Below are 19,394 nucleotides of genomic sequence, written 5' to 3'. Positions count from 1 at the left end.
GAGCTGAGTCGGGGCTCAGCGCGGCAGCACCATGTCCCGGCAGCGGCTGCGCAGCCAGGAGGAGGCTCTGGCCGGGGGACAGCGCTCGGGCTCCGAGGACAACCTGTACCTGGCCGTGCTGCGCGCCTCGGAGGGCAGGAAAGGTACCGCGACGCGGGGCTGCGGGCGCCCCACTGCGCTGCGGGTCCCTGCGCCCCACAGCGGCCCGGACCCCGCGCTGGGGCCGTGTCCCAGGGACAGACCCCCACGCTGGGGCGGTGTCCCCAGAGCGCTCTGTGGGGCAGATTCTGATGTGGGGCGGTGTCCCCAGGGACAGACCCCCACGCTGGGGTGGTGTCCCCAGGGCAGGCTATGGGGCAGACCCCCACGCTGGGATAGTGTCCCCAGAGCGTGCTGTGGGGCAGATTCTGATGTGGGGCGGTGTCCCCAGGGTCAGATTCCCATGCTGGGGCGGTGTCCCCAGGGCGAGCTATGGGTCAGACCCCCCCACGCTGGGGCGGTGTCCCCAGGGCGGGCTATGGGTCAGAACCCCACGCTGGGGCGGTGTCCCCAGGGCGGGCTATGGGTCAGACCCCCACGCTGGGGCGGTGTCCCCAGAGCGGGCTGTGGGGCAGGACCATGGGGCCGGAGCTGGTGATGTGGGCCAGGACCGGCTGCCCCCCATGTCCAAGCAGTCGGGGTGTGGGGTCCCCGTGTCGCACGCCTGTCTCTGTCCCCCCCGCCGTGGCAGCCCCGGGCGCTGCCGCCAGCCCTGCCCGCGGTGCCGCCACTTCCTCCCACGCCCTGCCCGTCCTGCCTGCGGCGTGGCCGTGGGTCCTGCCCGTGGGTCCCGCCCGTGGCCCGGCCCTCGTCCCGCCGCGGGGCGGGTGCCGCCGGCCCGGGCTCACCTGGGTGCCGGGGATTTGGGGTGCAGGTCCCGCGGGCGGGGTGTGGCGGTGGGGCCGCCCGCCCCGGTGCGCACGTACCCGCCGAGCGAGCGCGCCCCGCACGCTTCCTTCCTGCCGCGCTCCCCGCCCGCCGCCGCGGGGTCCCCGTGGGGTCCGTGGGCTCGGGTGCCCGGTGTCCCGTGGGCTCGGGTGCCCGATGTCCCGCGGCTCGGGGTGCCCGGTGTCCCGGGGGTGCGGGGCGGGCGCCGGGCGCTGCGTGGGCAGATCCCGGCACGCTCCGGCGGGCAGGACCGGGCACGCACCATCCCGGCCCCGCCGGATCGCAGCGGCCCCGGGGGGTGGTTGCTGTGGGGCGGCGGCCGTGGGGCTGGTGGCATCACCCCGTGTGCCCGAGGTGTCCCCTCCCGCCACCGAACCCGGCGGGTGCTGGCTGAGCCTGGCACCAGCGCCGCCGTGACACTGGGGGCGAGGGGGGCGCGGTGCCCCCGGGGTGATGGGGGTGCCCGTTAGCGGGGTGCAGGGGATGGGATATGCAGGGGATAGGTGCTCATTAGCGGGCTGCATATGTGGATGCTCATTAGCGGGATGAGTGCCTGTTAGTGGGGTGCAAGGCATGAGTGCCCGTTAGTGGGGTGCACATGTGGGTGCCTGTTAGTGGGGTGCAGGGCAGGGGATGGGTGCTCATTAGCGGGATGTGCAGGGTGGATGCTCATTAGTGAGGTGCAGGGGATGGGTGCGTGTTAGTGGGGCACAGGGGGTGAGCGCCTATTAGTGGGCTGCACTTGTGGGTGCCCATTAGTGGGGTGCAGGGGGTGGGTGCTCATTAGTGGGATGTGCAGGGTGGATGCTCATTAGTGAGGTGCAAGGGATGGGTTCCCGTTAGCGCGACATGCAGGGGATCGGTGCTCATTAGCAGGCTGCACGTGTGGGTGCCCGTTAGTGGGCTGCAGGGATGGGATGCACAGGGTGGGTGCTCGTTAGCGGGGAGTTGGGGCCGTGCCCCCTGGGTGCGGGCAATCCCAGCCGGGTGCCCGGCCCCTGTGTCCCCCGGCCCCTGTGTCCCCCGTCCCCATCCCCTGGGCCGGGCAGCGGGCAGGGGGCACCGTGCCGCCCCTCGGCCCCGGCCCTGCCTGCACCACGGGCAGCCGAGGGGCCCGGGCTCTGCCTGCGCTGCCCAGCAGTGGGGAGAGCAGCCGCACCCCACATCAAATCCGGGTGTCCCCAGAGGAGCCACCCCAGGGCCACCCCCACCCCATAGAGCAACCCTGGGCCTGGGGCTGCAGCCGGGGCTGTGCGGTGCAGACACCCCCTGGGTTCATCCCGATCCCCAACACGTCCCACTCGTGGTGATGGGGCTGTGCTGGGGCTGTGCGGTGCAGACACCCCCTGGGTTCATCCCGATCCCCAACACGTCCCACTCGTGGCGATGGGGCTGTGCCGGGGCTGTGCGGTGCAGACACCCCCTGGGTTCATCCCGGTCCCCAACACGTCCCACTCGTGGTGATGGGGCTGTGCCAGGGCTGTGCCGATGCAGGCACCCCCCGGTCCCCAATGTGTCCTGCTTGGAGTGATGGTGCCGTGCCAGGGGCTGTGTGTCCTGGTCCCCAACACGTCCCACTTGTGGTGATGGTGCCGTGCCAGGAGATGTGCTGGTGCAGACACCCCCTGGGTTCATCCTGGTCCCCAACACGTCCACTCGCGGTGATGGGGCTGTGCCGGGGGCTGTGCCGGTGCAGACAGCCCCTGGTCCCCAACACGCCCCACTCGCGGTGATGGTGCCGTGCTGGTGCAGACACCCCCAGGCTCAGCTGCACCCCAGACCCTCGCGGCGGGGCCGGGTGGGTGCAGACTGGCCGTGGGCTCATCCCGTCCCGTACTGGTTTGGCTGGGTGAGGGTGCAGCACCTGCAGCTGCCGTGGGGCAGACGCCCCGTGGGCCGTGCTCGGGGCGATGGTGCCGTGCCGGGGGCCGTGCCGGTGCAGACACCCCTGGGCCCGTCCCCATCCCAGACATGTCACAGTTGGGGTGCAGACACCCCTGGGCCCGTCCCAATGCCGTACCACGCAGCTCCTGGTGCCGGGGGCTGCGCCGGGGCGGCTCCCGGGCTCTGCTGCGGTGGGGGTGTCGGGCAGGGCCGGGCACCCCCGGCATTGCTCATCGCGGGCGCTGGCACCGCGGTGCCGCAGGCACGCAGGGGCCCGTCCCGTTAACCGTTTCCTTCCCCTCGCCGCCGCGTGAGTCACCGCGCGCCGCAGCCGTTGCTCAGCGCTTCCTGCGGCCCTCACCCTGCGCTCTGCTCTCTTGCAGATGAACGGGACCGCGTCCAGAAGAAAACCTTCACCAAATGGGTCAACAAGCACCTCATCAAGGTACGGCACACACGGCCGGAGAGCCGCGGGCTGGCAGTGCCGCTGTGCCGGGGACAGCACCGGAGCGTCCCCAGGTGCAAACGCAGTGTGCCAGCGCGGCAGAGACCTGGGCAGCGAAGTCCCCTGTCCGGTTGTGCCGGGGCTGTGCCATCCCACGGCCATCCTGTGGCTGTGCCCTCCCTGTGCCAGGGGCTGTGCCGTCCCATGGCCATGGTGGGGGCTGTGCCATCCCTGTGCCAGGGGCTGTGCCGTCCCATGGCCATGGTGGGGGCTGTGCCATCCCTGTGCCAGGGGCTGTGCCGTCCCATGGCCATGGTGGGGGCTGTGCCCTCCCTGTGCCAGGGGCTGTGCCATCCCATGGCTATGGTGGGGGCTGTGCCATCCCATGACCGTGGTGGGGGCTGTGCCCTCCCTGTGCCGGGGGCTGTGCCGTCCCATGGCCGTGCCGGCTGTGGGTCCACGTGCTCCAGGGGGTCCGTGTCCCGGCCCTGGGCACAAGGGGACCTTTTGTGGCCTTTGGTGCTGGGATCCTGGCAGCTCCATGGGGCTCCCTGCCCCCCCGGCACCACCGGCGCTTCCATTGGGCACCGGGCTGCCTCCCGCCCCCGGGCTCCGTGCCTGCCCGGCGCCCCTGTCCCGCTGTCCCCACTCCTCCCTGTGCCGGGGCCAAACGGCGCCGGGGCCCCGCCAGCGTGCCGGTGCCTGTCCCCACGGCACGGCGGGCACAGCGCCACGGCAGCTCCTGGCACGCGCCGAGGCATCTCCCCAGCCCCGGCACAGACGTGTCCCCGCGCGCCAGCGCCCGGCCCGGTGCCATCGGCGCCGTGGTGCCAGCACCGGCTTGGGCTGCCCGGGCAGGTCCTGTCCCCTGCCCCCCCGGCCGCCTCCTCTCGCTGCCTGTCCTGACCCCCCTGTCTCTCTCTCTCTCTCCCCCCGCAGCACTGGCGAGCAGAGGTAGGTCTGTCTGTCCCGCTGCCCCCGCTCCGCTCTTCTCACACTTTCCCCCATGCTTGGCCTGACCCCCATGGCTGCCGGGGTGGGGGGCAGCGGGTCTGACCCCCCCAGCATGGGGGCAGCAGGTCTGACCCCGCCAGGGTGGGGGCAGCGGGTCTGAGCCCCCATGGCTGCTGGGATGGGGGGCAGTGGGTCTGACCCCCACAGCATGGGGGCAGTGGCTCTGAGCCCCCATGGCTGCTGGGACGGGGGGCAGTGGGTCTGACCCCCATGGCTGCCAGGGTAGGGGCAGCGGGTCTGACCCCCATGGCTGCTGGGTTGGGGGACAGTGGGTCTGAGCCCCATGGCTGCTGGGGCAGGGGCAGCAGGTCTGACCCCCCCAGCATTGGGGCAGTGGGTCTGACCCCCATGGCTGCCGGGGCAGGGGCAGCGGGTCTGAGCCCCTATGGCTGCTGGGTTGGGGGGCAGCAGGTCTGACCCCCCCAGCATGGGGGCAGCGGGTCTGAGCCCCCATGGCTGCCAGGGCTGGGGGGCAGTGGGTCTGATCCTCCCAGCATGGGGACAGTGGGTCTGACCCCTCATGGCTGCCAGGGCTGGGGGGCAGTGGGTCTGAGCCCCCCAGCACGGGGGCAGCGGATCTGAGCCCCCCAGCATGGGGGCAGCGGGTTTCCACATTTGCCAGAGCGATGCCACAGCCGGCACAGTCACCGCTCCGTGGGGCACGGGGGGAGCTGCCGTGTGTGCTGGGGGGACACAGGCTGGGGACACCGGGCTGTGCTTGGGGACGTGTGCACCGGCTGCGGGGCGGGGGTCCGCGGCTGCCGGCCCCGCGGTGACGCCGTCCCGGTCCCGCAGGCGCAGCGTCACGTCAACGACCTCTACGAGGATCTGCGCGATGGGCACAACCTCATCTCGCTGCTGGAGGTGCTGTCGGGGGACACGCTGGTAGGTGCCGCCCAACCGCCGCCGCGCCGCCCGCGCCCCCGGCTCCGCCGCCCCCGGCTCCACCGCCCCCGGCTCCACCACCCCGGCCGGGCCGCCCCGGCCTCCGCTCTCTCTGCTCTCTCTGCTCCCGCTTCTCCGCCTCTTCCCGGTTTGGCCCGTCCCGGCGAGCGGCCGCACCGCGCCGGGCCCCCGCACCCCCGCCCCACCGCAGCCTCTAACAGCCGACGTCTCTTTGCTTTGGTGACTCCGCTTCTCCGCTGGGCCCCGTCCTGACCGTCCCGTCCCGTCCCGTCCCCGCCGCGCCGCCTCCTCCTGCTCTGCCGGGGCAGCCGAGGGAGCGCGACGTGATCAGGAACTTGCGGTTGGTGAGTGGTGGTTCTGCCGTTCGCTCTCCGCATGGCCCCGCATGGCGAGACGTCCCCGCGCCGTCCCCCGCGGCCGCGCCGTCCCCGCCGCGCCGGCACCGCGGCCCGGCCGAGCCCAGCGCCGTGGGGCGGGTTCCCCGGGCCGGGCCGCGCCTGCAGCGCCGAGATGGGATGCGGCGTCACCGGGAGCTGCGCCGCGGGGCTCCCGGCACCGCGTGCCGCACGGCTCCGCAGGGATGCTCTGGTGATGGGTGGCGCCGCGGCCGCCCCGGCTCTGCCACCGGGACCCTGGGGGACAGACCGAGCGGCACCGGGGGCTCCGGCGGCCGCTGTCGGGAGCGACGGCGTCACCGGGGGCTGGGGGACTGGCAGGAGCTGCCATGGGGACGTGGGGGGAGGTTCCTGCTGGGGTCACCCAGCATGGGGGCTGCCGGTCCCTGCCTGCGGTGCGACCGGAGCCACGGGAGGGACTGGAGCCATGGGAGCCATGGGAGGGGCTGGAGCGTGCCGGGGAGCCATGGGGTGAGACTGGAGCGTGCCAGGGAGCCATGGGGTGAGACTGGAGCGTGCCGGGGAGCAATGGGGTGAGACTGGAGCGTGCCAGGAGCCACGTGCCGGCTCCAGCGCGGCCTTGCCACATCGGCACGGGCGGGACGTGCGGCGAGGAGCGCGCGAGGGCAGGGCCAGCGGTGCTGCCGGGGCGCCGCGGGCAGGGGCAGAGCCGGGCTGGGCTGTGCCAGGGCTGTGGGTCTGGCTGTGCCAGTGCCATGGGTCTGGCTATAGTGCTGCTGTGGGTCTGGCCAAGCTGGTGTCGTGGGTCTGGCTATGGCTGTGCCATGGGTGTGGCTGTGCCGTGGGTCTGGCTGTGCCAGTGCCATGGGTCCAGCTGTAGTGCTGCTGTGGATCTGGCCATGCTGGTGTTGTGGGTCTGGCTATGGCTGTGCCATGGGTGTGGCCGTGCCGTGGGTCTGGTCATGCCATGCTGTGGGTCTGGCTGTGCCTGTGCCATGGGTCTGGCTGTGCCAGTGCTGTGGGTCTGGCTGTGCCTGTGCCGTGGGTCTGGCTGTGCCAGTGCCGTGGGTCTGGCTGTGCCGTGCATCTGGCTGTGCCGATGCCGTGGGGCCTGCGCTCGTGCATGGCCGGGCCGAGCAGGTGCCGGATCCGGCGGCTCGGCTGCCGCGCTCGCCATTGTCCGGCCCGGTGCTGCTTCCTGCCCGCGGCCCCGGGGACGGGCACAGGATTTCCTGGCAGCTCCGCATGGTGGCACCTTGGCCGGGTCTGGCAGAGCCTGCGCAGGCAGCTGCCGCGGTTTGGCAGCGCTGGTGCCGGGGGATGGGGGGGGTTTCCGCAGGCACGGCTCCGGCCCTGCGTGGCGCTCGGCTTCCCTCGGCAGCACCGCGGTGGCCCCGGCGCGGTGCCGGTTGGGGCTGGGGGCTTTGCCGGGGTGGGCAGGGGCGTCCCCTCCCCGTGGGGACAGAGCGCGGCGGGCGGGTGGCACCGGCACGCGGGGAGCGGGGAGGGGCGGGGGGGTCATGGTGCCGAGCACCCGGTGGTGCCGGTTGTGCCGCAGCTCACGGCTCTGTCCCCGCAGCCCCGCGAGAAGGGCCGGATGCGCTTCCACAAGCTGCAGAACGTGCAGATCGCCCTCAACTACCTGAAACACCGGCAGGTGAGGGGGGGACACGGGACCCCCGAGACCCCCGGGACCCCCGGGACCCCTGGTACCCCCGGTCCCCGGGCTGGCGCCGCCCCCTGCAGCCCCGGCTGTCCCCGCAGGTGAAGCTGGTGAACATCCGCAACGATGACATCGCCGACGGGAACCCCAAGCTGACCCTGGGGCTCATCTGGACCATCATCCTGCACTTCCAGGTCAGCGCCGGCGCCGGCACCGCTGTGGGTTTGGCGCCTGGTGTGGGGCGGCGGCGGGGGCCGCGGTGGGAGGGCGGCAGCGCCGTGGGGCCGTGCCCGGCATCACCGCCGTGTCCCCGCAGATCTCGGACATCCAGGTGACGGGGCAGTCGGAGGACATGACGGCCAAGGAGAAGCTGCTGCTGTGGTCGCAGCGCATGGTGGAGGATTACCAGGGCCTGCGCTGCGACAACTTCACCACCAGCTGGCGCGACGGCCGCCTCTTCAACGCCATCATCCACCGGCACAAGTAGGTGCCGCGGCGGCTCCTCGCCGTGCGCCGGGGCAGCGCCCGAGCGGGCAGTGCCAAACTGCCTGCGGCACGGGGCTCCCGGGCAGGGACCCGGTTCCCGTGTCCCCACGTCCCCGTTCGTGGCAGCCGCGCTGGCAGGACCTGGCGCCGGCAGCTATTGGTGGTGCCGGGTGATGCCGCGCGTGGGGCAGGCGCGAGCTCGCCGGGGCCGGCCGTACCGATCCCGCTCTGCGGTGCCGCGGGCACGTGCTCCGGGCAAGCCCCGGCCCATCGGCAGCGCCGCGGCAGCACGGGGAGCCGCACGGCTCCACCGCCTTCCCACGCTCCCGCCGACCCGCGGCCTGCGTGGGCAGGCGTTGCTCCCCGCGGCGGCGGGCGCGGTGCCGCGCGGCGTGCCGGGGCGCGGCGGGCAGGTCCCCGCGGGCTCTGCCGGGGCCATGGTGCCGCCGGGAGTACAAGTACGTGCGGCACAGCCGGGCGGGGCGGGGGAAGCACCGGTGCCGTGCGGCACTCCGCACCGCGCTGCCGCCGCGGCAGGAGCTCGGCGGCCCCGGCATGGAGCGGCACGGGCGGCGTCGGGCCAGGAAGCAGCCGCGGCACCGTGGCGCGGGGAGCTCGGCACCGGGGCCGGGCGCCGGGGTGGTGATGCTCTGCGAGGACTTCCCCGAGCACCCGACGGCCACCGGCGTCACCGGCTCCTTCTACTCCATCCAGCGCAGCCTGCGGCTCCGGGAGCTGTAGGCGCCGGGGCATGGGAGGACGTGGGGACACACTGGGGACATGGGACACGGGGACACCCCCTGTGCCAGGGCCCTGCGTGGGGATGCTGGGGGGTCCCTGGCTCGCGGTGCCCATGGGCTGGGGGTCCTGCTGGTGCCGTGGGGCAGGGTGGGGGGTGCAGGGTGTGGGGCGGCTCGGGGTGTGCAGGCAGCATGGGCAGGGGTACGGGCAGCATGGGCAGGGGTGCAGGACCCACCACCCCCAGGGTTCCTCTGAGCAGCCGGTGCTGTGGCTGCCGGACCCCGCGCCGTGGGACAGAGGACACTGCCACCGGTCCCTGTCCCCGCCGGTCCCTGTCCCCGCCGGTCCCTGTCCCCACCGCGCGGCGTCCCCGCTGGGACCCTGACCCGCGCCGCCGCCCGCAGGCCGATGCTGATCGACATGAACCGCGTCTACCGCCAGAGCAACCTGGAGAACCTGGACCAGGCCTTCACCGTGGCCGAGCGGGACCTGGGGGTGACGCGGCTGCTGGACCCCGAAGGTTGGTGCGGGGGCGGTGCCCGGGGGGTCCCCCGCGGGGTCCGGTGCCCCCCTCACCGCCCCGCTCCGCAGACGTGGACGTGCCGCAGCCGGACGAGAAGTCCATCATCACCTACGTGTCGTCGCTGTACGACGCCATGCCGCGCGTGCCCGAGGTGCAGGACGGCGTCAAGGCCAACGTGAGTCGGGGGCCGGGGCACGCGGGTGTCCCCCCCATGGCACACGGCCCCACGTGTCCCTGGCCCCGTGTGTCACATCCCCACGAACCCTCCCCTTGTGCACCTCCCTCCCTTTGTGCGTCCCCATCCCCACGTGCGTCCCCATCCCCACGTGCGTCCCCATCCCCACGTGCGTCCCCATCCCCACGTGTCCCCATCCCCACGTGCGTCCCCATCCCCACGTGTCCGCAGCCCCTCGTGTGTCCCTGTCCCCATGTGTGTCCCCCTCTTCAAGTTTCCCTGTCCCCACGTGCATCCCATGTTTCCCTGTCCCCACATATGTCCCCTTCCCTACGTGCATCCCCATCCCCATGTTTCCCAATCCCCACGTGTGTCCCCATCCCCGTGTGTGTCCCCCTCTTCACGTTTCCCTGTCCCCACATGTGTCCCCCTCCCCACGTGCATCCCCATCCCCATGTTTCCCTGTCCCCACGTCCGTCCCCCTCCCCACGTCCGTCCCCCTCCCCACGTGCATCCCCATCCCCACATGCATCCCCATCCCCACGTGTCCCCATCCCCACATGCATCCCCATCCCCACGTGTCCCCGGCCCCTTGTGCGTCCCCATCCCCACGTGTGTCCCCCTCTTCACGTTTCCCCGTCCCCACGTTGCCCTCCCATTGTGCGTCCCCGTCCCCACACGTCCGTGTGCGTCCCCAGGAGCTGCAGCTGCGCTGGCAGGAGTACTACGAGCTGGTGACGGTGCTGCTGCAGTGGCTGCGCCAGCACACGGTGCTGTTCGAGGAGCGCCGCTTCCCCGCCAGCTACGAGGAGATCGAGGTGAGGGAGCCGGTGCCGCGGCGCTGGCGCGGGATGAGACGCGGAGCCGCTGCCCGGGAGCCCTGGCGCCGGCCCAGCTGGCGGGCGGCCCGGCCGTGGGCTGCCGCATGCCTGGAGCGGGCAGCGCCGGGCCGGCACGCACCCAGCGCCGCTGTGCCGCGGGACCCAGCCGGTGCTGCGGCTCTGCCGGCCCCCAGCACAGCCTGGCCAGGAGCCGTGGGGCAGGGGGCTCGGTGCCATGGGGCGGGGGAACCGTGGGGCTCCGTGCCGTGCTGTGCCGCGGCGGAGCCGGGGTTCCCCGGGCAGGGAGGGCCCCGCTGACTCAGAGTTTCCAGGCTGCCATGAGTCACCGGTGGCAAACACCAGCTCCTGCCCGGCCCCTTCCTTCCCCGCTGCACACGCATGGAAAGTGGCTGGGGGGGGTGTCACCCGCGCAGGGGTCGCGAGGGGACCCGGGGGGCTCCGCGCTGCCCCCCTGAACCGCCCCCTCTCGGCAGATCCTCTGGCGCCAGTTCCTCAAGTTCAAGGAGACGGAGCTGCCGGCCAAGGAGGCCGACAAGAACCGCTCCAAGGCCATCTTCCAGGCGCTGGAGGTGCGCGGCACCGCCGGCCGGGTCCCGCGGGGCTGGGGGCCTGGGGACAGGGGGGCCGGGGGCACTGGGGGGGCCCTGGGGCTTGCAGGGGGTTGGGGGTCCCATAGGTCCAGTGTCCTTGAGTGCTTGGAGGTCCTGGGGGGGGTTCCAATGTGCTGGGGGTCCCAAGGGTCTGGGGTCCTGGGGAGCTTTGGGGAGCCTGGGGGTCCCGGGGTGCCAGGGCAGGGGGGAGACTGGGGGTCCCAGGGGATCCGGGATCCCAGGGTGCTGGGGGTCACAGGGAGCTGGAATCCTGAGGGGCTGGGGTCCCAGGGCTTTGGGGATCCCAAGGTGGTGGGGGGGCCAGGGTCCTGATGCATGGGGGGGCCTGGAGGACCCAGGACTCTGGGGGTCCCAAGGGGCTGGAGTTCTCAGGGGCCTGGGATACTGGGAGGGACTGGGGGTCCCAAGGGACTGGAATTCTGAGGGTCCAGGGGTCCTAGGGTGCTGGGGGTCCCAAGGGTCTGGAGTGCTGGGGGGGGACTGGGGGTTCTGGGGTGCTCCTCTGGTCTGGAGCTGCCGGGATGTGGCCCTGGGGTCCTGCCCTTGCCCCCCAACTCCACGATCCTGCCCTTCTCTCCAACCCTGGGTCCTGCCCTCGCACCCACCCCAGGTCCTGGCCTTATCCTCAGCCCCAGGATCCTGCCCTCATCCCCCAGCCCCAGGATCCTGCCCTCGTCCCCAGCCCTAGGATCCTGCCCTCGTCCCCAGCCCCAGGATCCTGCCCTCGTCCCCAGCCCCAGGATCCTGCCCTCGTCCCCAACCCCAGGATCCTGCCCTCGTCCCCAACCCCAGGATCCTGCCCTCGTCCCCAACCCCAGGATCCTGCCCTCGTCCCCAGCCCCAGGATCCTGCCCTCGTCCCCAACCCTGGGTCCTGCCCTTATCCCCAACCCTGGGTCCTGCCCTTATCCCCAACCCCAGGATCCTGCCCTCGTCCCCAGCCCCAGGATCCTGCCCTTGTCCCCAACCCCAGGATCCTGCCCTCGTCCCCAACCCCAGGATCCTGCCCTCGTCCCCAACCCCAGGATCCTGCCCTCGTCCCCAACCCTGGGTCCTGCCCTTATCCCCAACCCTGGGTCCTGCCCTTATCCCCAACCCCAGGATCCTGCCCTCGTCCCCAGCCCCAGGATCCTGCCCTTGTCCCCAACCCCAGGATCCTGCCCTCGTCCCCAACCCCAGGATCCTGCCCTCGTCCCCAACCCTGGGTCCTGCCCTTATCCCCAACCCCAGGATCCTGCCCTCACCCCTCACCCCGGGTCCTACCCTCGTCCCCCAGCCCCAGGATCCTGCCCTCGCCCCCCAGCCCCAGGATCCTGCCCTCGTCCCCAACCCCAGGATCCTGCCCTCGTCCCCAACCCCAGGATCCTGCCCTCGTCCCCAACCCTGGGTCCTGCCCTTATCCCCAAGCCCAGGATCCTGCCCTCACCCCCCACCCCGGGTCCTGCCCTCGCCCCCCAGCCCCAGGATCCTGCCCTTGTCCCCAACCACGGATCCTGCCCTCACCCCCCACCCCGGGTCTTGCCCTCGCCCCGCGGTCCCGCTCGGGCTCTGACGATGGGGGGCACACGCAGGGTGCGGTGCAGTCGGGGCAGCTGAAGGTGCCCCCCGGGTACCACCCGCTGGACGTGGAGAAGGAATGGGGCAAACTGCACGTGGCCGTGCTGGAGCGGGAGAAGCTGCTGCGGGCCGAGTTCGAGAGGCGAGTGCGGGGGGGCCCGCCGGGGGGGCACTGGATGGGGGACCCGGCGTGGGGGGGCACTGGCCGGGGGATGTCACTGGGATGGGGACACATCGGTGCGGGGGGCACCGTCGGGTCCGCGTGCGGCCGGGGGGGCCGCGCTGCGCTGGCGCCGCTCCCGCTCCCCGCAGCCAAACCGCGGGGCTGGGCCGGGCCGGGTGGGGCGTCCCGGCCCCCCCGGCCCCCCCCGGCGGTGGAGCCGCGGGGTGAGTGAGTCACGGGCTCCGGGACGTCAGCGCGGCCGCGGGGTAGAGCGCAGCCCGGGCTGGGCTGGGCTGGGCTGGGCTGGGCTGGGCCGGGCTCGGCTCTGCCGGGCTCTGCTCGGCTCCGCTCGGCTCGGTCTGGCCCGGCCCGGGGGGCTCGCAGCGGAGCGCGGGGAGGTGGTGGCAGCGCAGGTGGGAGGGGGGGACAGGGCGGGAGGGGCTGGAGCCCGCCCGGGGGTGGAGCGGCGTGGGGATGAGGGGCGGGAGGGGGAGCGGGACGGGATGGGATGGGGACGGGGACAGGGAGCGGGACGGGGATGGGGACAGGGACGGGGACAGGGAGCGGGACGGGATGGGGATGGTGGGATGGGGATGGGGACTGGGAGCGGGACGGGATGGGGATGGTGGGATGGGGATGGGGACAGGGAGCGGGACGGGATGGGGATGAGGATGGGGATGAGGACAGGAACGGGACGGGATGGGGATGGTGGGATGGGGATGGGGACAGGGAGCGGGACGGGATGGGGATGAGGATGGGGATGGGGACAGGGAGCGGGACGGGGCTTCTGGCCCAGGCAGGGCTGGGATCTGGGATCCGGGGCCGCAGGGGCGGGATCGGGGCTGGGCGGGCACAGTCGCTGCTGGGCGTGCGGGGGCGGATCCGGCTGGGCGGGGGCGGGATCGGGGATGGGATCCGTGCCCCATGGGCTGGATCTGGGCGGGGATGGGATCCGTGCCCCATGGGCAGGGATGGGATCTGTGCCCCATGGACTGGATCTGGGCGGGGATGGGATCTGTGCCCCATGTGGCTGAATCTGGGCTGGATGGGGTGGGAACTGGGCTGTGCATGAATGGGATCCATGCCAGGCAGGGCTGGGATCTGTACTGTCCGGGTTGCGTGTGGGTGGGCGGGATCAGCGCCACATGGGCAGGATCAGCGCCACATGGGCAGGATCTATGCTGTGCATGGACAGGATCTGTGCCACATGGACGGGATCCATGCTGTGCATGGACAGGATCTGTGCCACATGGACGGGATCCATGCTGTGCATGGACAGGATCTGTGCCACATGTGTGGGATCCACCCTGTGCATGGACAGGATCTGTGCCACATGGATGGGATCCACCCTGTGCATGGACAGGATCTGTGCCACATGGATGGGATCCACCCTGTGCATGGACAGGATCTGTGCCATGCAGCGGAGGGATCTGTGCTGTGCTGGCACAAAGCCTGTGCTGCGTGTGCATGGATGGGATCTGCACTGTGCATGGCTGGGGTCCACGCTATGCAGGGACAGGATCAGTGCCTTGCGCGGGCAGGGTCTGTGCCACACGGGCAGGATCTGTGCTGCGTGGGGTGGGTTCGGTGCTGTGCATGGACAGGATCAGTGCCCATGGGTGAGGACCGTGCCGTGGGCAGGTGGGGTCGGTGCCCGGTGCTGACCCTGTCCCCGTGTCCCCGTGTCCCCGTGTCCCCGTGTCCCCGCAGGCTGGAGCGGCTGCAGCGCATCGTCAGCAAGCTGCAGATGGAGTCGGGGCTGTGCGAGGAGCAGCTCAACCAGGCTGACACTCTGCTGCAGTCGGTGAGCGGGGACACCGCCGGGGTCCCGCCTTGCCCTTGCCCGTGTCCCCCCGTGGCCCTGACCGTGTCCCCCCCAGGACATCCGGCTGCTGAACGCGGGGAAGGCGCCGCAGAAGGCGGCCGAGGTGGAGCGGGACCTGGACAAGGCGGACGCCATGATCCGGCTGCTCTTCAACGACGTGCAGACCCTCAAGGACGGGCGGCACCCCCAGGGCGAGCAGATGTACCGCAGGTACGGCCACGCCGCGCCGGACCCGACCCGTGGGGCTGCCGTGCACCGGGACCCGTGGGGCTGCCGTGCACCGGGACCCGTGGGGCTGCCGCACCGGGACCCGTGGGGCTGCCGCGCACCGGGACCCGTGGGGCTGCCGCGCACCGGGACCCGTGGGGCTGCCGCGCACCGGGACCCGTGGGGCTGCCGTGCACCGGGACCCGTGGGGCTGCCGCACCGGGACCCGTGGGGCTGCCGCACCGGGACCCGTGGGGCTGCCGCGCACCGGGACCCGTGGGGCTGCCGCGCCGGGACCCGCGGGGCTGCCATGCCGGGACCCGTGGGGCTGCCGTGCACTGGGACCCATGGGGCTGCCGCGCCGGGACCCGTGGGGCTGCCATGCCGGGACCCGTGGGGCTGCCGTGCACTGGGACCCGTGGGGCTGCCGTGCGCCGGGACCCGTGGGGCTGCCCCACTGGGACCCGTGTGCCGTGTCCCGTGTGCCGTGTCCCACGTGCCGTGTCCCACGTGCTGTGTCCCACGTTGGGCGCCCTGGTGCTTGTCTGGCTGTGCCCCCCCGTCACGTGTGTCCCCGTGTCACCTGTGCCCCTGTGTCACCTGTGTCCCCCACGTGCCCTGTGCCCCCTGTGCACCCCATATCCCCCTTAGCCTCCATGTCCGTCGTGCCCCACATTTTCTGTGTCCTCCACGTCCCCCGTGACTCTCATGTCCCCTGTGCTCCCCATGTCCCCTGTGCTCCCCATGTCCCCCATGTCTTCCATGCCCCCCATGTCCTTTGTGCTCCCCATGTCCCCTTTGCTTTGTATGTCCCCTGCGCCCCCCTTTCCATCCATGTCCCCTGTGCCCCCTGTCCCTCTTTCCCTCTATTTCACCCCTGACCTCTATGCCCCCTTGTCCCTCCAATGTCCCCAGTGTCCCTCTATTCTCTCTTTCCCTCTATTTCTTCTTTCCTCTATTCCGTTTTCCCATGTCCCTCCAATGTCCCCATGTCCCCTGTGTCCATCTTTCCTCTATTCCCCCCGCTGTCCCCATGTCCCCCGCTGTCCCGTGTCCCCCCGCTGTCCCCGTGTCCCCCACTGTCCCCGTGTCCCCCGCTGTCCCCGTGCCCCCCGCTGTCCCGTGTCCCCCCGCTGTCCCCGTGTCCCCCGCTGTCCCGTGTCCCCCCGCTGTCCCGTGTCCCCCCGCTGTCCCGTGTCCCCCGCTGTCCCCGCGCCCCGTGCCGACGCGCCGCTGCCCGCAGGGTGTACCGCCTGCACGAGCGCCTGGTGGCCATCCGCACCGAGTTCAACCTGCGCCTGAAGTCGGGGGTGGCGGCGGTGCCGGCGCAGCGGGCGCGTGCGGAGCCGGACGAGGCGCCGCTGCGGTACCTGCAGGACCTGCTGGGCTGGGTGGAGGAGAACCAGCGGCGGCTGGCGGCGGCGGAGTGGGGGGTGGACCTGCCCACCGTGGAGGCGCAGCTGGGCGGCCACCGCGGCCTGCACCACTCCATCGAGGAGTTCCGCGCCAAGATCGAGCGCGCCCGCGCCGACGAGGTGAGCGGGGACCCCGCGCTCGGGTCCCAGAGAGCCCGGGGCTGACCCTGCGCACGGGGTCCCAAAGAGCCCCGGGCTGCCCCTGCACCTGGGGGACCCCAAGACCCCTGGGGGTGACCCTGCGCACGGGGTCCCAAAGAGCCCTGGGCTACCTCTGCACCTGGGGTTCCCAAAGAGCCCTGGGGCTGCCCTTGCGCCTGGGGGACCCCGAGACCCCTGGGGGTGACCCTGCGCACGGGGTCCCAAAGAGCCCTGGGCTGCCCCTGCTCCTGGGGGACCCCAAGACCCCTGGGGGTGACCCTGCATACAGGGTCCCAAAGAGCCCTGGGGCTGCCCCTGTTCCCGGGGGTCCCCAAGACCCCTGGGGCTGCCCCTGCTCCTGGGGGTCCCAAAGACCCCTGGGTCTCCTTCTGCTCCTGGGGGTCTCAAAGACCCCCGGGGCTCCCTCTGCTCCTGGGGATACCCTAGGGCTGCCCCTGCTCCTTGGGGTCCCAAAGAGCCCTGGAGCTGCCTCTGGTCATGGGGGTCCCAAAGAGCCCTGGGACTGCCCCTGCGCCTGGGGTCCCAAAGAGCTCTGGGGCTCCTTCTGCTCCTGGGGGTCCCCTAAGGCTGCCCCTGCTCCTGGGGGTCCAAAAGACCCTTGGGGCTCCTTCTGCTCCTGGGGGTCCCCTAAGGCTGCCCCTGCTTCTGGGGTTCCCAAAGACCCCCGGGGCTGCCCCCACCCCTGTTCCTGGGGGTCCCTGAAACCCCCAGGGCTGCCCCTGCTCCTGGGGGTCCCCAAAACCCCTGGGGGTGCCCTCACCCCTGCTCCTGGGGGTCCCCAAAACCCCTGGGGGTGCCCTCACCCCTGCTCCTGGGGGTTCCAAAGACCCCTGGGTCTCCTTCTGCTCCTGGGGTCCCCTAGGTCTGCCCCTGGCCCTGCTCCTGGGGGTCCCCAAAACCCTCAGGACTGCCCCTGCTCCTGGGGTCCCCAAGATCCCTGGGTCTGCCCCCACCCCTGTTCCCAGGGTCCCCCAGGGCTGCCCCTGGACCTGCTCCCGGGGGTCCCTGAGACCCCAGGGCTGCCCCTGCCCTTGGTTCTGGGGTTCCCCAGGGCTTCCCCTGCTCCTGGGGGTCCCCTCAGGTCCGCCCTGTGCCCCCAACCCTGCTCCTGGGGGTCCCCAAACCCCTCAGGTCCGCCCTGTGCCCCCAACCCTGCTCCTGGGGGTCCCCAAACCCCTCAGGTCCGCCCTGTGCCCCCAGCCCTGCTCCCGGGGGTCCCCAAACCCCTCAGGTGTGCCCTGTGCCCCCAGCCCCGCTCCTGGGGGGTCCCCAAACCCCTCAGGTCCGCCCTGTGCCTCCAGCCCTGCTCCCGGGGGTCCCCTCAGGTGTGCCCTGTGCCTCCAGCCCCACTCCCGGGGGTCCCCAAACCCCTCAGGTCTGTCCTGTGCCCCCAGCCCCGCTCCCGGGGGTCCCCAAACCCCTCAGGTCCGCCCTGTGCCTCCAGCCCCACTCCCGGGGGTCCCCAAACCCCTCAGGTCCGCCCTGTGCCCCCAGCTCCGCTCCCGGGGGTCCCCAAACCCCTCAGGTCTGTCCTGTGCCCCCAGCCCTGCTCCCGGGGGTCCCCAAACCCCTCAGGTTTGTCCTGTGCCCCCAGCCCCGCTCCCGGGGGTCCCCAGGGCGCCAGGTGTGTGCTCGGCTGGCGGGGGCTCTGGGCAGAGCAGCCGTCCCTCCCAGCCCCCCCGTGCGCTGGGCCCCCAGGTCGCCCGCTGCCCCCCACACCCATGCCCAGCAATGGGAGCGGGCGCTGCCCCCATCTCGCCCTCCCCGTGTTGGGGTCTCCCCCGGGCCCCCTGGGTGGGGGGGGCTGGGGGCTGCTGTCCCAGGGCTGGTGGGGGTCCCCGCGCTCACTCTGCGTCCCCCAGGCGCAGCTGTCCCCGGGGCCCCGCAGCGCCTACCGCGAGTGCCTGGGCAAGCTGGACCTGCAGTACGGCGCGCTGCTGGTGAGAGCGGGGGGACACGGGGACATGGGGGACACGGGGACGCGGGGGGGATGTGGGACATGGGGGACACGGGGACACGAGGGGGATGTGAGACATGGGGGGAACGGGGGGGTGGGACATGGGGGGACACGGGGACACAGGGGGGATGTGGGACATGGGGGAACACGGGGACACAGGGGGGATGTGGGACATGGGGGAACACGGGGACACAGGGGGAGGTAGGACATGGGGGACACGGGGACACAGGGGGGATGTGAGACATGGGGGGACACGGGGGGGTGGGACATGGGGGGACATGGGGACACAGGGGGGATGTGGGACATGGGGGAACACGGGGACACAGGGGGAGGTAGGACATGGGGGACACGGGGACACAGGGGGGATGTGAGACATGGGGGGACACAGGGGGGACGTGAGACATGGGGGGACACGGGGACAGGGGGGACGTGAGACATGGGGGGACACAGGGACACAGGGGGGATGTGAGACATGGGGGGACACGGGACATCGAGGGAGGTAGGACATGGGGGACACGGGGGACACGAGGGGGTGGGACATGGGGGGACACAGGGACATGGGGGAGATGTGAGACATGGGGGGACACGGGGGGGTGGGACATGGGGGGCACAGGGACATGGGGGAACACGGGGACATGGGGGGGTGTGGGACATGGGGGGACACAGGGGGATGTGGGACATGGGGGGACAAGGGGACAGGGTGGGGGTGGGACATGAGGGGACACGGGGACACGGTGGGGGGTATGGGACATGGGGGGACCTGCAGGGGGGGGAATGTGGGACATAGGGGGACACAGGGACACAGGGGGGATGTGGGACATGGGGGGACCTGCAGAGGGGGATGTGGGACGTGGGGGGACCTGCAGAGGGGGATGTGGGACATGGGGGTCACCTTTGGGGGTGGGGAGGGTTGTGGCATGGGGGTCTTGTGGAGGGGGGATGTGTGACATGGGGGGGCCTGCGGGGGGGCGGGTGTGAGATGGGGGAGATGTGCAGGGAGGAGGATGGGGAGGGGGAGGGTGCAGGACCCGGGGGTTGCAGGTTTTGGGGTGCAGGTTTTGGGGTGCAGGTTTGGGTGCAGTTTGGAGTGCAGGTTTTGGGGGTGCAGGTTTGGGGGTGCAGGTTTGGGGGTCACAGGGGGTGCAGGTTTGGGTGCAGTTTGGGGTGCAGTTGGGGTCTCAGTGCAGCCCCTCCATGCTGCAGAGCTCGTCCCGGGTTTGGGTGCAGGTTGGGGTGCAGTTGGGGTGACAGCACCCCCTGTGCCGCAGAGCTCGTCCCGGGTTTGGGTGCAGCTGGGGTGCAGTTGGGGTGCAGTTGGGTGCATTTGGGTGCAGTTGGGTGCAGTTGGGTGCAGTTGGGGTGCAGCTGGGGTGACAGCCCCCCCGTCCCGCAGAGCTCGTCACGGGTTTGGGTGCAGGTTTGGGTGCAGGTTTGGGTGCAGTTGGGTGCAGTTGGGTGCAGCTGGGGTGACAGCCCCCCCGTCCCGCAGAGCTCGTCGCGGGTTTGGGTGCAGTTGGGTGCAGTTGGGTGCAGTTG

The 19,394-nt window shown here is 72.0% G+C and overlaps 1 protein-coding gene across 1 annotated transcript in view; it reads left to right on the top strand.

Annotated features, from left to right (window-relative positions):
* The window catches only part of PLEC (plectin), a 128,071-nt gene that overhangs the window by 31,042 nt on the left and 77,635 nt on the right, over positions 1–19,394 (top strand). The window contains exons 2-15 of the mRNA XM_071805556.1: positions 3,195–3,256; positions 5,066–5,155; positions 7,112–7,189; positions 7,297–7,389; positions 7,512–7,678; positions 8,827–8,942; positions 9,014–9,120; positions 9,819–9,938; positions 10,436–10,531; positions 12,144–12,271; positions 14,003–14,096; positions 14,173–14,327; positions 15,568–15,859; positions 17,764–17,841. Coding sequence (XP_071661657.1) covers positions 3,195–3,256; positions 5,066–5,155; positions 7,112–7,189; positions 7,297–7,389; positions 7,512–7,678; positions 8,827–8,942; positions 9,014–9,120; positions 9,819–9,938; positions 10,436–10,531; positions 12,144–12,271; positions 14,003–14,096; positions 14,173–14,327; positions 15,568–15,859; positions 17,764–17,841 — 1,676 coding nt within the window. The remainder of the gene's footprint in view (positions 1–3,194; positions 3,257–5,065; positions 5,156–7,111; positions 7,190–7,296; positions 7,390–7,511; positions 7,679–8,826; positions 8,943–9,013; positions 9,121–9,818; positions 9,939–10,435; positions 10,532–12,143; positions 12,272–14,002; positions 14,097–14,172; positions 14,328–15,567; positions 15,860–17,763; positions 17,842–19,394) is intronic.

This window comes from Patagioenas fasciata, chromosome 2, assembly GCF_037038585.1.
Source record: "Patagioenas fasciata isolate bPatFas1 chromosome 2, bPatFas1.hap1, whole genome shotgun sequence".
In the NCBI taxonomy this organism is placed as follows: domain Eukaryota; kingdom Metazoa; phylum Chordata; class Aves; order Columbiformes; family Columbidae; genus Patagioenas; species Patagioenas fasciata.
The sequence above is the reverse complement of the archived record's forward strand: the minus strand, read 5'-3'. Positions and strand labels throughout refer to the sequence as shown.